The 14,666-nt window shown below is 39.1% G+C and overlaps 1 protein-coding gene across 1 annotated transcript; it reads left to right on the top strand.

Moving 5' to 3' along the window:
* The first annotated feature begins 1,768 nt into the window (after nucleotides 1–1,768).
* LOC146684435 (protein-glutamine gamma-glutamyltransferase 2-like) lies at nucleotides 1,769–12,940 on the top strand. The gene is made up of 14 exons (XM_085443449.1): nucleotides 1,769–1,816; nucleotides 2,440–2,634; nucleotides 3,031–3,273; nucleotides 3,367–3,485; nucleotides 3,582–3,710; nucleotides 3,800–3,977; nucleotides 4,437–4,572; nucleotides 6,922–7,025; nucleotides 7,140–7,379; nucleotides 7,543–7,584; nucleotides 8,090–8,302; nucleotides 8,445–8,605; nucleotides 11,258–11,397; nucleotides 12,561–12,940. Exons 1-14 carry the CDS (start codon nucleotides 1,780–1,782, stop codon nucleotides 12,712–12,714), a joined length of 2,091 nt encoding a protein of 696 aa, XP_085299575.1. The 5' UTR covers nucleotides 1,769–1,779; the 3' UTR covers nucleotides 12,715–12,940.
* Nucleotides 12,941–14,666: the final 1,726 nt, after the last annotated feature.

The following is a 14,666-nucleotide window of genomic DNA, read 5'->3' as shown; positions in this document are numbered from 1 at the left end:
GGCATGTGAGGAATCTGGGTTAGACTGGCTGTAGATCAGTCCTGAAGTTAGTGATAATCATATGTATATATGCACAAACAGGCATTTCTCTCAACTCCCTGGCATTTTATACTGTAGTCAGAACATTCAAAATAGGCCTACTTCTTTTATGAGCAGTCACTGTTTAGACGGTGACTTTTTCCTCTCCTTTCTTGTAGTTTGAACTCTACAGCCAAAGCAGTCTTTAAATGACACAAGGCAAACTCTGCACTTGCTATAGTCTGAAGGCCTCGTATGACTTCACTTTAATTAAACAGTGAGGAGACAAGCCACAATGAAATTGCTCAAATGTCCAATTAGTTTTTGAGCTTTCGAAAATGACGACACTCTGCAAAAATGGCTGTAATTCCTGAAGGGTTCAGTCCTTTATATTGACTCTAAAGGACTTTAAAAATATATCTTTAGTTCTTTGTGATATAAAAATGATAAATCATAAATGTATTCATCGAATCCTGCAAGTCCATCACCACACATTTGACTGGCTGACTCACAGTGGTGCCGTGCTGCTGCTCAGCATTTGATCACTGACATTATTGTCGTTTCACTTATGGTAATGGGATTTTTTTCCTGGGTAGACTCTGTGAATCTAACATGCATGTGTGGGGTAGCGAGTTCTCCATGAAAAGGCATCGAGAACTTCACACAGAGATGCCCCAGCTGGCCTGCGGGTTCTTGCTTGCACGCTAACCACTGCACAGCTGTTTATCATATTGACGTAAATGCAATGTCGCCCCTATGCCACTAGAGGGAGCGCTACACTCTTGCAGTCCACTTGCAACATCATTCAGGGAAATGTGTGATGTGTTTGTGTTACAGAAACAGGTGGGGCATACGTTGAAAAAAAAGTAAGAGTCTGTGCAACCTTTCTGCTGATGAAAGTCAGTCCTCTGTTTGTGCTTTATTTTCCGGACCCACTAAGTGAAAGGTATGAAAATAGGTTTTAAAGTTTGGTTTAAAGCACACGAACTTCATTTCATACTGTTTCATAAACTCATGGATGAACTTTGAGTGTCACCAAAATACCACAGTCTTTTATCTCAGAAGCTAAAGATGTAGACTATTATATTAGAGTTGTTCTGTTTGATTGTGTTTTGTGAACTTTTAATAGAACATCAAATAACAATGACAATGCGCTCCAAGATGTTCTCGGTCTATATTTTAAAATACTGAATGTTTCATGGAGTACATAGAGTATCATTAATGACTCAGAGGCAAATGCAAATTTCATTAGGGTGATCATTCTGCAGAAGACCATGGCAGGTTTTAGATGTGTCAGCGAGCATCACATGAAACCTGTGTCATTTTCTAGAGAAAGTGAATCATAAACTTAATAATAAACCACACAGTTTCTCTGGAAGTTTGAAGTGACATCACTCGAATGCTTGGCTAGTGAATACTTGAAAAGTTGGAGGGTGTGTCTCCTGCTGGTATGAAGTCTGAAATGTTTTTTTGTGTTAAGGTTGTTGACTTTTCTGTAGGTTTTGCACTTTGAGTTAAGAATAAGGACACTGACACAATTTCCTGCTGTGCTTTTGCAATTTGTGATTTGTGTGCAATTTGTTTGTAATGTATGACGTACACTTTGTCAGACACCTGCATAATTAAAATCAGATAAGAAGAAAAAAAAATGAATGGTGATTGGTTAATCACTGGAGAGGTGTGAGATGTTTAGCTTTGCGAAGGGCTACTTAAAGCATGCTTGTCATTCTTCCAAACACTTGCAATTCTAGCTGTCACACCATGGACAACATGCAGCAGACAATATACAGCATCAATGGTAAGTGCACTCTGCCACTCAGATGTAACTTTAATCTTTTTCTTGTCCATAGGAAGGCGCATGTGTGCGTTTGAGCTGCTTTGAGTTTTGCTTAAATGGATTGATTAAATTTCATATGATTTTGCATAAACAGTTTATTTTCCAGCTGAAAGTAATCCAATTAAGTTTTATTCCAGCAGACATTAAGTGCAAAGAGTAAAGAAAATAACACTAATATTCTACCAAGTAATCTGATACATGGACTTTATGTAATAAATATAAATATTACAGTTGTGAAGCGGAATAGGATAGTTTTTAACATGAATGAGAGAGGCAGCATCATTTGTTAAGTGATTTCGTTTGTTAGGTAGAAAGAAACAATTTTAAATCATTCATTGCAATATTTTTTCTTGTCCTGTTGTTTATTTTTTGCGTTTTCTAAAGTTCATTTTACCCAGCGGTAATCCAGAAAACCTGTAATTCCTTTAACACTGATTTGTAAATTAAAATTGATGGCTTTGCTGAAATTCATCTCCAAAGCTCCCGTCTTACCTTCTTATCCCCGTCTGTTCTCTAGTTCCTGACAGATCTTTGTCATGTGTACTGTCTTCAGATCAGTATGGGTTCTGCCATCTGTTTTACAGGTACCACTAATGGCCACTGCCGACTAAAGTCCATGAACTTTGAGATTCCCGAAAACAGCATTTCCCATGAAACTCAGGGGCTTAGTAGGAACCGACTTGTGGTTCGACGAGGGAAACCCTTCAAAGTGACGCTAAAGTCTGACAGTTGGCTGTGGAATCCCTGCGCTGAGAGCCTGGTGCTGGAGGTTTGTTTAGGTATCAAAGACTAAGACTGTTCATATTTAAAGCAATACTTCTGATTTATAAATACCACACTCATACTTTTTCAAGTGAAAAATTGCACTCAAAAGCATTCAGGAGCACCTTTGCACCAGGGCAGTGCTGATATTAGCAATTAGAAACTGTAGCAGCTGCCAGAAAGCAACAGGTCAAAAAGGGGAGAACCACACCCTTCTGAGGCATTGGGAAATGTACAGTTCCCAAAGGCAGTGGTGGTCCTAGCCTGTTTGGCGCCCCGGGCGAACACTCCCTCTGCAATTTTTAAAAAAACTAGTTTAGTTATTATATTTTTTTTATTACAAATTCAAATTATAAGGTGGAAATTATGCTGCTTTTATCTTTATTTATTTATTTATTTACTTTACCATACAGGTGGCCTGTCAAAGAGGATCCCAGTTCTGTTCTATGAAGAACAGTCCCACCCCCAGCTCTATGACTGGAAAGCTACAATCTACCCAGGGAACATGCATCCCCAGTCAGTCATTATCCACATTTGCGCTCCTGTTCAGTCATCAGTGGCTCTGTATGAACTCCTGGCCCACATAGAGACCAGACGGAGCAGAAAAACTTATGTATTGGGAACATTTGTGCTACTGTGCAACCCTTGGCTGAAAGGTGAGTCCATGTAGCTGCTGCCACTTGCTGTTCTTGTCCACAGTCTGCTGTTATCCTTTTGTAGACATAATTCCAACTATCACCGCTTTTCAGGTGATCCAGTATACATGCCACTGGATGCCCATAAAGAAGAGTACATCAAAAGTGACTATGGGCTAGTGTATATGGGGAGCAGTTTAAATGTTAGCAAGCGTCCATGGTCATTTGGTCTGGTATGTGACCCAGAATCATAGAACAAGTCTGCATAGATCATATATAGTAGCATTATTAGCAGGTAACATGCTAAATTTCCATCCACATGTATGCAGTATGAGCCTGGAGTCCTGGAAGCATGTCTGAAGCTCCTGGAGTTCAGCCCGCAACACCTCACTGACAAAAACAAAGATTATACATTACGAGCAGACCCTGTCTACCTCAGCCGAGTGGTCTGCGCTATGGTGAGAGACAATATAGTATAATGCTAAGCAATTTTGTCCACAGTAAAAGGAAAAAAGTGAAGTCATTAATGTGATTCTTCCTGCTCTAGATAAACTGTAACGATGACCTGGGTATTCTGGAGGGGAAGTGGCAGGGCAGTTACAAAAATGGTGTGAAGCCTACAGACTGGAGTGGCAGCGCTGACATCCTTCTCCGCTGGGCCTCATCCAAATGCAGACCTGTGCGTTATGGCCAATGCTGGGTCTTTGCATCCGTCCTCTGTACAGGTAGGATGTGTGTTTAGGATGAGATCATTGGTGAAATCTGTGTTTGATTGAGTTATCTCCTGTGCAGAGCTGTTGTTCTATGTCTCATGGAGTTCTAGATTTGTTGACCTAAATCTGTCTTAATTGCTCTACAGTACAGAAGTGATACCAGTATTAGTCTCAAGAATTGTCCAAACAAGTCAGCACAGACCCAAAATCTAAATGTATACAGGCGAGTCCACACAGGATGGATTAAAGTTGCTCTTGTGATGCTTAAAATGCTGTAGATTGACAGAATTCCATCATATGCCCCTTGATTGTTAGATCAATTATTGGATCTATTTTCTTTCTTTGAAGGGACATACCATTTACACTGCATTCCCATGGTAACTTGCCATAGGCATTATGTCAGCATTGCTATGTGATTATTGAAAATATGGTTTTTAAATGATATTAAAGCCTTTTTTTTTCTCTCTCCAGTAATGAGAGTTCTAGGGATTCCCTCCAGGGTGGTAACAGTTTTCAACGCAGCTCATGATGGAAATGGCAACATGATAATTGAAGAGTTTTACACGAGAACAGGGGAGAAGTTCGGCGTGTCAAAGGACAGCATTTGGTTGGTGTCACTTGCTCTTAACCATAAATATACAATTTCTTTTTGTAACTTCTTGCAATCTGCACTCGGTGACTTCTTTAATAGCTACAGGTGTTCACTTTCTGTTAACTCAAAGATCTAATCAGCTAGTCACATGACAGGACTTAAATGCACATAGGCATGTGTATAGACATGTTCAACAACCTGTCGAAGTTGAAACCAGGTATCACTCAAACTGTGAAGAAAGGTGATTTACTGTAAGTAGTTCTGAATGTGGTATGGTTGTTGAGGTAATAGGAGAATGCTTCAAGGTGGCAGCAAGGCAACAGTAACTCAATTAACCAAAGTTATAGAAGAACCGAAGAACCGAACAAGAAACTAAGGATACAATTCACACCGGAATAATACACATAAGAAATATTGGAAAAATGTTTTCTAGTCTCAATTTCTTCTACAAGAGTTGGATGGTAGGGTCAGGATTTGTCATAAAACATCATGGCTGGAAGGATCCATTCTGCCTCGTATCAATGGTTCAGGTTGCTGCTGGTGGTGTAATGGTGTGGTGGATCCTTTCTTGGAAACTTTGGGCACCTTAGTACAAACTGAGCATCATTTAAACACCACAGCCTGCCTGAGTATTGTTGCTGACCAAGTCATCCACTGAGCACAGTGTCCCTATATTCTGATGGCTGTTTCCAGGAGGATAACACACCATGTCACAAAACTCAGATCATCTCAAAATGGTTTTTTGACCATGACAATGAGTTCATTGTACTCAAACGGCCTCCACTATCACCAGATCTCAATCCAACAGATCACCTTTGGGATGTAGTGTAATGACAAATTTACATTATAGATGAAGCGACAAATCTACAGCAATTGAGCGATGCTGGAGTAAAATCTGTGAGGAAGCAGCTTGTTGAATGTGTAACACAAATAAATTAAGGCAGTGTGCAAAGCAAAACAGGGCCCAACCTGCTACTAGCACAGTGTATCTCATAAAGTGGCTTTCAAAATAATTGTGTAACTTGCTAAAAGGACTTTTTACTACTACAAATATTTTTCTGTTTTGTAAAATTAACCTGACTGTTCTGTATATTAATTGCATAATGCACATCATCTGTAGTTATCTCTACACTGTTAAAAAAACATCTTAAAAAAAAGGGTAATATTCTGGCACCTGGGGCGCCAAAATACTACCGTAACATAACAGAAAATAACTTCCTCATAAAAATACGGTTATTTCCAGTAATGACAATACAGTTTGTTGCGCTAATTTCACATGGGATTCTGCCTTTACCAAGTGCTTTTAGACATTAAATTAGGGACATTTTAACGATTAGAGGATCATCAGGGGGTCCTTTTGTCCCTCTGTGGGGGGAAACTCCCACTAGGTTTATATCTGGGACTCTCCACTATTTGACCTTAGAACTGAAGAAGCTTCTCGGATGAGAGGTGAAACGTCTTCAAGCAACTTAAAGAAGTCCAGACGCTTTTCTTTGCAAGCTCCTTTGACAACGTTAATTTACATTTGAAATGTGAAATCACAGTCTATTTACTTAACTTTAATGATATTCTAGAAGAACAGAAAAGAACTGTAAAATGCACAGTAAAATACTTTTATATTAGGATTTTCCTACAGTGCAGCCATACCCGCGACCTTGTGGTTGTTAGTTCACATTCATTGGCCGATGCTTAGCGTCATGTTATTATGTGTCCCATGGCATGTCACATTGTTTTCATGGCCACACCCTCACCACAGGTGCAGAGGCCTATTTCTGTTCAGGAATGTTGTGAATACTTTGAGATTTATATTAATTGCAATTCCTACCTCTACATTTATTTTTTAAAATATCTAATTAGCACAGCGTGGCTGTGCAATGTTTTAGATGTTTTTTTTTAGTTTTTATTCCTATTAATTATATTTTCACTTGTTACCTCTGAATTATTGAATCAGGCCTAGATGACATGAAATTTTCAGCAAAATTATAATTCAAATACTCCTTTAATTATTGATTATTCTCATTAATTTTCGATCATTTTATATATTTTTCCATAGTATTACATTTGAATTTAACAGATCATTCTCTCACATAACAGACAAATATTTGTGAAATGATGATGCATTTCTGAATGTATTTTTACAATCTAAATATGCATATGTACAAAAAAAATCTATTTTAAAAACAAGTAAATTGTGTTTTACTATATTTACAGTGATGTTATGTTATTTTACCTTTGACATGTAAAATCACAGTCTACTTATGTAAACTTAAGGATATTCTAGAAAGACAGTACAAAACTGTAAAATATGCAGTAAGATACTTTGACATTACTATTTTTTGGAACAGTGTACTTGACCTCTTGCAGGAACTTCCATGTGTGGGTGGAGTGCTGGATGAGGAGACCAGATCTTGGTGCAGGGTGTGACGGTTGGCAGGTAGTGGACCCAACACCGCAGGAAAAGAGTGAAGGTACATGTAGGCCCCTGCTCCAAATAGCTGTCAAAATTATGCTCTTTATAGATTGCATTGATTTGCAATGAAAGATACTGACTGATATTTCTCTGTAAACACATTGATCCTCAGGGATATTTTGCTGTGGACCTTGTCCAGTTGCTGCCATCCAGCACCACTGGTTGGACGCCCGATACGACATCCCATTCGTCTGTGCCTCTGTTGATGCGGATGTCGTAAGGTTAATTGTGCACAATGGACTGGTGGTGGGAAAGACGGTGGACACTGAGTGTGTGGGAAAGCTCATCTACACCAAAAGCATCGGATCAGATAAACCAGAGAATCTGAAGCTGACATATAAACCTGACAAAAGTAAGAGAATGTGCTCAATCTATCTCTGAGGCTTGTCATAGCAAAATGTTTCTCTTATAACTTTTAAAAAGCTAAAGATCTTCAGCAATTGTTCCTTGAAAAACAGACACTTTCTGTATGAGAAAAGAAGTTCAAGTAGTTTTATTTCTGCTTTTTCTTTCAGGAGGAAACACCTCAGTCTGTGCAAGAACACTGCAACACCAAGGTCAGTGTCTGTACCCCAGAGCATCCCCAACAACCTTTAAGACTCCCCTTATTGCTATCGGGGGCTAAGCTAAATTGTTAACACATTCATGTGTTAACTCTGTCACCGGGCGCTTTGCTAGGTTTTAAAGGCTAGATGTTACAGTGCCTAACCTGGTGCATTCAGTCCTCAGTGCAGGTTCTTCCCAGGTGGGTGCTCCTTCCATGTGGAGCTATTGGGGACAGCTGTCTTCTTAACATACATGTCTGACATTCTGGGAGTCAGTATTTTCCCATAGTGAGATTTGAAACGAATGCTATGAAGGAGAACCTATAATATAAAACCTATAATATATATATATATATATGCGCGTGTGTGTGTGTGTGTGTGTGTGTGTGTATAATTTCTACACACCTTTAATCATTTAGGGTTTAATCTAGAACGAGCTAGATTGTTCAAGTGGTGAAAATCAAACCAGCTCTAGTCGCATATCTTTAACCTGAAACAATGTACATGTTATTACCAGGTACAATGTCACCCAATTTGAACGTGACCCTAAAAATAGTTGGGGTGCCAAAACTGGGTGAGCCCATCCACATATGTGTGACCATCACAAACCAGTGCAAGAACCCCAGGGTTCTGGTGGGACACATCAACGCTCAGGTGAAAGAGTACGACAGCAGCCCGTGTGAGGCCTTCTGGGACGCACAAACAGAGGTGCAGATACAGCCATTTTCAGGTGACTGAATACATTCATGATTCCAGTACATTTACTATTGTACTGCTTATATATAGATTAGTGTTTGATAAACAAAGTAACTAACCTTCCCTTTGATTTGCTTCGTTTCTTCCCTTTCCCATGACGTTTTCCTCATCCCCAGTGACAACACTCAATCACACCATCTCTCATTTTAAATATCAGTCATTCCTGGCTGGTGATGATATTGTGAACTTGGCAGTGGTGCTAAAGGACATGAGGACCAAAGAAACATTTCTGGCTGCTGAAGAGTTCAGCATAAGCCCTCCACAAATAACCATACAGGTACAACAACATCCCCCCTCCTGTCTCTGCAACTCACAAAGTATTATATATGAATTACATAGCACTGTCTTCCTTTCTCTTCCTTCCTCATCTTCCTCACTTTTATCTTTTTCATGGCTGTCAGCTGAATATGACAGGATCAGGTTATTATTGTAATGAAGAACAAAGTCAAAATCACATCAAAAGAGCATGCACAACAACAGTCTCTCTAACATAGTTTGGTGACCTAAATCAAATTACCTTTCACATTATGATGTCAGTCAACTGATAATATGTCGGCCTTGCAGGAAAAGATTCAGCAAAGAAATAAATTTCTTTTGCTGTTCCCTGACCAACTATATTCATTCACTTTACACCATATATTAAATTCCAAAGCCTATTTAGTGTAATTAATGAGCTTTATTAGGCTCACCAAAACTGGAAAATAAAGACTCACTTTCTGGTCAAGCATTCAGATGGTAGGGTCAAAATTTAGTGTAAAAAATCTGAAAGCATGGATCCATCCTGCCTTGTCTCAATGGTTCAAGCTGATGTTGGTGTAATGGTGCAGGGGATATTTTCATGAAAAAATCTGCTAGCCTTAGTATCAACTGAGCATTTTATTTTAGTTTAAACACCACAGCCTACAGTGTTGCTGACCACGACTATCCTTTTGTGTGAGCACAGTCTACACCGTGTCACAAAGCTCAAACAATGTCAAACTGGTTTCTTGAACATAATGATGAGTTCACTGTACTCAAACAGCCTCCACGGTCACCAGATCTCAATCCAACAGATCAAGTTTAGGGTGTGTTGATATAAAAAAAAAAATCACATTATGGATGTGTAGCCGACAAATCTACTGCAGCTGTGTGATGCTATCATGTCAACATGGACCAAAACGTCTGAGGAATGTTTCCAGTACCTTGGAAACTAACTAATGAAGTAGTTGACGACTGTCAAGATGACATGCTTTCAGTATTCAGTAGACTTTAGATGTTTCTCAATAATCTTTTTCTTTCATTTTCCTATTTGCACATTATTTTCATTTTTATCAGCATGTTACGGTATTCAAATTTGGAGTGATACAAGTGTTAGAGTAAAGGTCATGAAGCGTTACGATCACAGGCTCACTAAAAACCATATTCTTTACTCTCAGTCAGTAAGCTCTCACAGTCTTATCACCGGTCCTCCTGGGCTTAACAAAAAACAACAGCAATAAAAACTAAAATTTACAAGAAGAAGACGGGCATTGTGCAATGTACATATGAATATATAGAATTATACACTGCTTAAAAAATTAAAGGAACACTTTGAAAACACATCAGATCTCAGTGCTGGATATCTATTGTGACACGGACTGGCCGTGTGTTTGGAAAAGGTGCCACATCATTTCATGGAAAGTGAAAAAAAATGATACGGTAGGGTAGTCATTTTGATGAAATTTCATAGCATGGCAGATGGTGTCCTGGGGGGGATCTCCTCCCACATATGGACATGGGCTTTACTGAGCTCCTGGACACTCTGAGGTGCAACTTGTTACACCCTTTTATGTCTGTCACATGTGCTCAGGGTGAACTTGCTCCTATGTGTATTCTATGGCAAATGCCAATCAGGCTCCATGATGCCAGGCAATGAACACAGGGCCCTTTAGAGGTAGAGGATGTCGGGCCCTCAGGCCACTCTCATCAAGTTTGTTTCTGATTATTTGGTCAGACATTCACAGCAGTGTCCTGCTAGAGGTCATTTTTACAGTCTTGGCAGTGCTCATCCTGTGCCACCTTCCATAAAGGAGCAGACACCGGTCTGGCTGATGGGTTAAGGGCGTTGTACGGCTCTGTCCAGCTCTCCTAGAGTACCTGTCTGTCTCCTGGAATCTCCACCATGATATTGAGCTGGTAGACAAAGCAAGCCGTGTGGCAATGGCATGTATTGATGTGCCATCCTGGAGAAGTTGCACCAGCTGTGCAACCTCTGTGAGTTCCAGGTAGCACCTCATGCTACCATTAGTAACGGCGACTCTGGCCAAATGCAAAACTAGTAAAAAAAACCAAACAAAACAGAATCAGTGAGGATGGAAAGAATGTCAGTGGCCTCCACTTGTAAAACAGTTCCTGATTGTCTCACTGTTGTCCCTATTTTACAGCTTTTGTTCATTTCATTAGGACCAAAGCAGCTGAAACGGATTAACCACCCTCTCTGCTACTTAACTGACCAAAAAAATATTGGAGACTTGATGTTTTACTCTGAACAAAAAGTATTAATTCCTTGATTTTTTTTCACACAGAGTATAAGTCACTTTGCTAAAGAGCAGATTAGAGCCCAAAATGCTAATGCTATTAGCATTTTTAGCAGTGTCTAGTGAATCATTTACAGAAGCCAAAAGAAAGGTGGATCCATGTAACTCACTTATAAAACACTGCAAGATAATGTTTGGTGCCAGAGAAAATATTGGTGAAAAATGCTGTGTGAAGAAGAACACCACTAGCATTCAAAACTTTATAAAACACAAGCTTCCACCTCGAACTCATATGAAAGCTTCCCACGCTTCTTTAAAAATATCCATATTTATTTTCCTTTTTTTATTGGGTTAAAAAAACAGTATCTGCCACAATCAGTTTTACAGATAATTTTTTTCCCCTGTGTGCTCTTGTAATTGTGGCTGCTCTGTAGATTGAAGGAGGCAACTCTATCCAGCTGAAGAAGCAGCGCACAGTCCTTGTGTCCTTCACCAACTGCCTCAGCACAGCTCTGTATGAAGCTGTGTTGACTGTGCAGGGAGCCGGCTTGCTGGAGGGCAAACAAGTGGCCAAGTAAGTGTGTCAAAAAACACAAAACTATCTTCCCTTCAAATCTGAACTGGGCAGATGTCTGAGGAATGTGGCCTGAGAATGCGGTCAGGTATGTTACTGCAACAGCAAAAACAAGTTGCTGTCATATCTGTCATATGTTAGAGCACCATTGCCCACAGGCAATTAATTTACTGTTCCATTTATTTGATGATGACCTGTTTACATTATCTCACTTTTATAAACGCAAGATTTCTTCATCGAGAAATTAGGTTGCTGAAGGTTCATGGTTGTTGTTTAAGATTACAAGTACTGTAAATCTGTGGCTGATGGTAAGGTGGAATGTCTTGAGGAATGTCGAGAGGTCGTAAAGTCTTGAAAAGTCTACAGTTGTGCCACACCTCCTTTAAAAATAGTGTTGTTTCAGTCATCCCAACTAAACACCTAGCCGTCTAATGACTAGTCTGTATTTTCAGGTTTGGCAGTGAGTGTATTTAGCTTCAGCTAGCTTTTTTTTACAGTGCCAAATGTAGTTTTTAAAAAACCTAAAAACAACATCCCTCTTCATAAAACCCATTCAACCACCCTTTTCCTGCATCACACAAAATATACAGGACCCTGCTGTTGTTTTTTCTGTTTATTTTTTCCATTATTATTTTTACACACTGAATTTCACTTGGTTAATTCTTCTTCAGTTTCTTTTTTATGGGCTTCAAGGATGTGTAAGGTATTGTAAATCTGTATCCATTGGCTTTTTATTTGCACAGACACCCCCGGGAGGAATGAATTAGCTAACAAGGGAAGAGATTATGCAGAAATAATGTATCTTGTTAAGATGTTATACATCAGCATTACTGAGACTGGTTTGGCATTAGCTTTTTGGCTTGATATATAGTGGAGAAGAAGAGTAAGGTCTGTGAGCCAGAAAAAAAATCTCTACCTGGCAAAGGTTTCCTTGAGAAATTGGTAGCATTACTCAAAATTCATCATCCACAGCACATGGAGATATTGGGATCATTTTGTACTGTGGGATAGAAAATCCCTCACCAATTTCTCCTTTATTCAGTTTGTACTATTACTACCTGCTTTCGCCTGTGCAAAACATTAGATCTCCGAGCTCTGGAGCTGTACTGTCTTTGTGGGAGGTGAGATGTGAAAAGAATACATTTGTCTGCTCTGTCTCTCAGGATAATTCTCCTGCAGCCAGGCGAGAAGATAGAGAAGAAGGTGTCCATCACGGCTACTTCACCTGGCACCAAGCTGCTGATGGCCACTTTGTCACACAGCAACAACCCCAACATCATTGCCAGGTGGTACCACAAAGTGTCTGTCACAGCATAATGACCACGACTTCATCAGCGTAAAACAAATTAAAAAGTAACATTAAAGTAACACTTTAACCTTTTGTCTATTGAAGAATACAAATGATCTTACATGAAAGAAAAAGTGTGATTTATTGTTATTATTATTCCGTCATGAACACAACTTAGATGAAGATGTCAAGTTTACAGAGTGTGTTGGTTTACTTTGCAGTCACTACTTTAAATATATTCTACTTATTGTCCAAGATATTGTTTCTTTATTTCATTTATTTTTTTCCATCACACCTTCCAATGTTTATATGGCGTGCACACATATGAACACTGCAAGGTCAAAGTTCTGTTTTATGTTACATTAATACATCTTTGTTTGAGTTACCTGGGGGTTGAAGTACTGCTGACAGACTAATTGGACGAAATCACCTTCTTTATTGCCTGGGGGATGTTTCAAATTTGTTCAATTGTTTTGTATTAGTTGGTTATATAGTAGCCATTTTTGAGTTTAGTTTATTGAGTTGACATCTTTTCTTTGTCTGCCTGTTTAGGTTTTTGGGTTGTCAATTAATTTTTATGTTTTGGGTCAATAAAACCCCTTTTTTGAATTAAACACCTTTATGCCTTACTGCTTGGTCCCTGACACAGCAGCTCATGAATGTAGCATCTTTCTTATACAACTGTATGTGGTTATTATACTGTACCTCCTTCTTCTATGACTAAATAAAGACATAGACCAGCTTTCCCCCCCAACTGCAACCTATTCTTATTGAAATACCTTCCATAAATATATATAGATTATCGGTGCATGATATCTGCTTCAGGGAGACGATGAAATTTAAGGTTAAATTCCAAAAAACTGACGCTGGCACCGACTGCTCTTTCATGAAATAAGGCAAAGCTGCTGTCAGGGGAATCAAAGCGTGTGGTCAAATTGTTATCTTAATCTTGTTTTATCTGGTTGATTGAAGCCAACACAGCATTTTCAGCGTCCACTAAATCCACGGGTTTAGTGGGATTAATAAAATATGACACCAATTTGACCTTTTTTGAACAAGAGCGTTTGAAGCAAGGAGATGATAGCGTTGCAAGTTTATGTAATACACACTGTACATTTTAAAAACTGAAATGATTATAAAAAAATTTAAATGGAGAGAGTTTGAACTAAAAATAATATTGTAATATGTAGTTTGTAAAGAGATTCATGACCTATAAATGAACATTAAGTTCATGTTACGATTCTACCCATGCGACAGGTAAAATTCTTATATTTGTTTTTCTTTTTGAATCAAAAATGTAAACCAGACAGGCTCGGTTTTATCATTTTTTTGTCCTTGATACAGGCCAAAACCCCTTCAGTATCATGCCTATTTCTCTATAATAAGAAATATGAACATGAGTACAGTCTTCACTCCCCCCTTTTTGTTTTTATCTGAGGCTGGACTGAGCTGCATTGCTGTAACACAAAAAGACCACCAGGTGGCAGCAGCGGCTTTCCCAGTTGTCTCTGTTTTTGCTTTCTCCCTCATGCAGCTGTGTGTTTAATAAGAGGAAATGAAAGTTTGCCCCGTTTTAATGTCTTTAATGTTGCCTCTGAGGTTCTTTTCATCTTTTCCCCACCCTGGCTTTAGTTTAGCTCTTCCTCTCATGCAGATGCAAATAAGAGGCTGAAATTTAGACTGCTAAACTTACTGTTGTCTTTGGCTTTGTGATCCCCCCTCCAAAAAAACAAACCCAGTAGATTTGTGGAGGTCAGACGATATCATCAAAGACTCCTGATATAGGTGAATTTTAACATTTGACTTTAGGTTATTTTTCAGCTTCCTGCAAGACCCAGGAAGCTGAAAACTCATGGTAAGAGAGATGTGCATTCCTTATTCTGTTCGAAAACAGGCCCATCAGCCTGTAAAACTATACCTAGTGAGCTTGGATAAGAGCTTCTTTTTTTCCAGCACTACCTCCTCTGTTCCCTGTCAGTTT

The sequence above is a fragment of the Copadichromis virginalis genome, linkage group LG20 (genome assembly GCF_057382275.1).
Source record: "Copadichromis virginalis isolate Kocher_CV1m ecotype Utaka linkage group LG20, C_Virginalis_male_GT1.1, whole genome shotgun sequence".
In the NCBI taxonomy this organism is placed as follows: domain Eukaryota; kingdom Metazoa; phylum Chordata; class Actinopteri; order Cichliformes; family Cichlidae; genus Copadichromis; species Copadichromis virginalis.
This window is presented reverse-complemented; position numbering and strand designations above follow the sequence as displayed.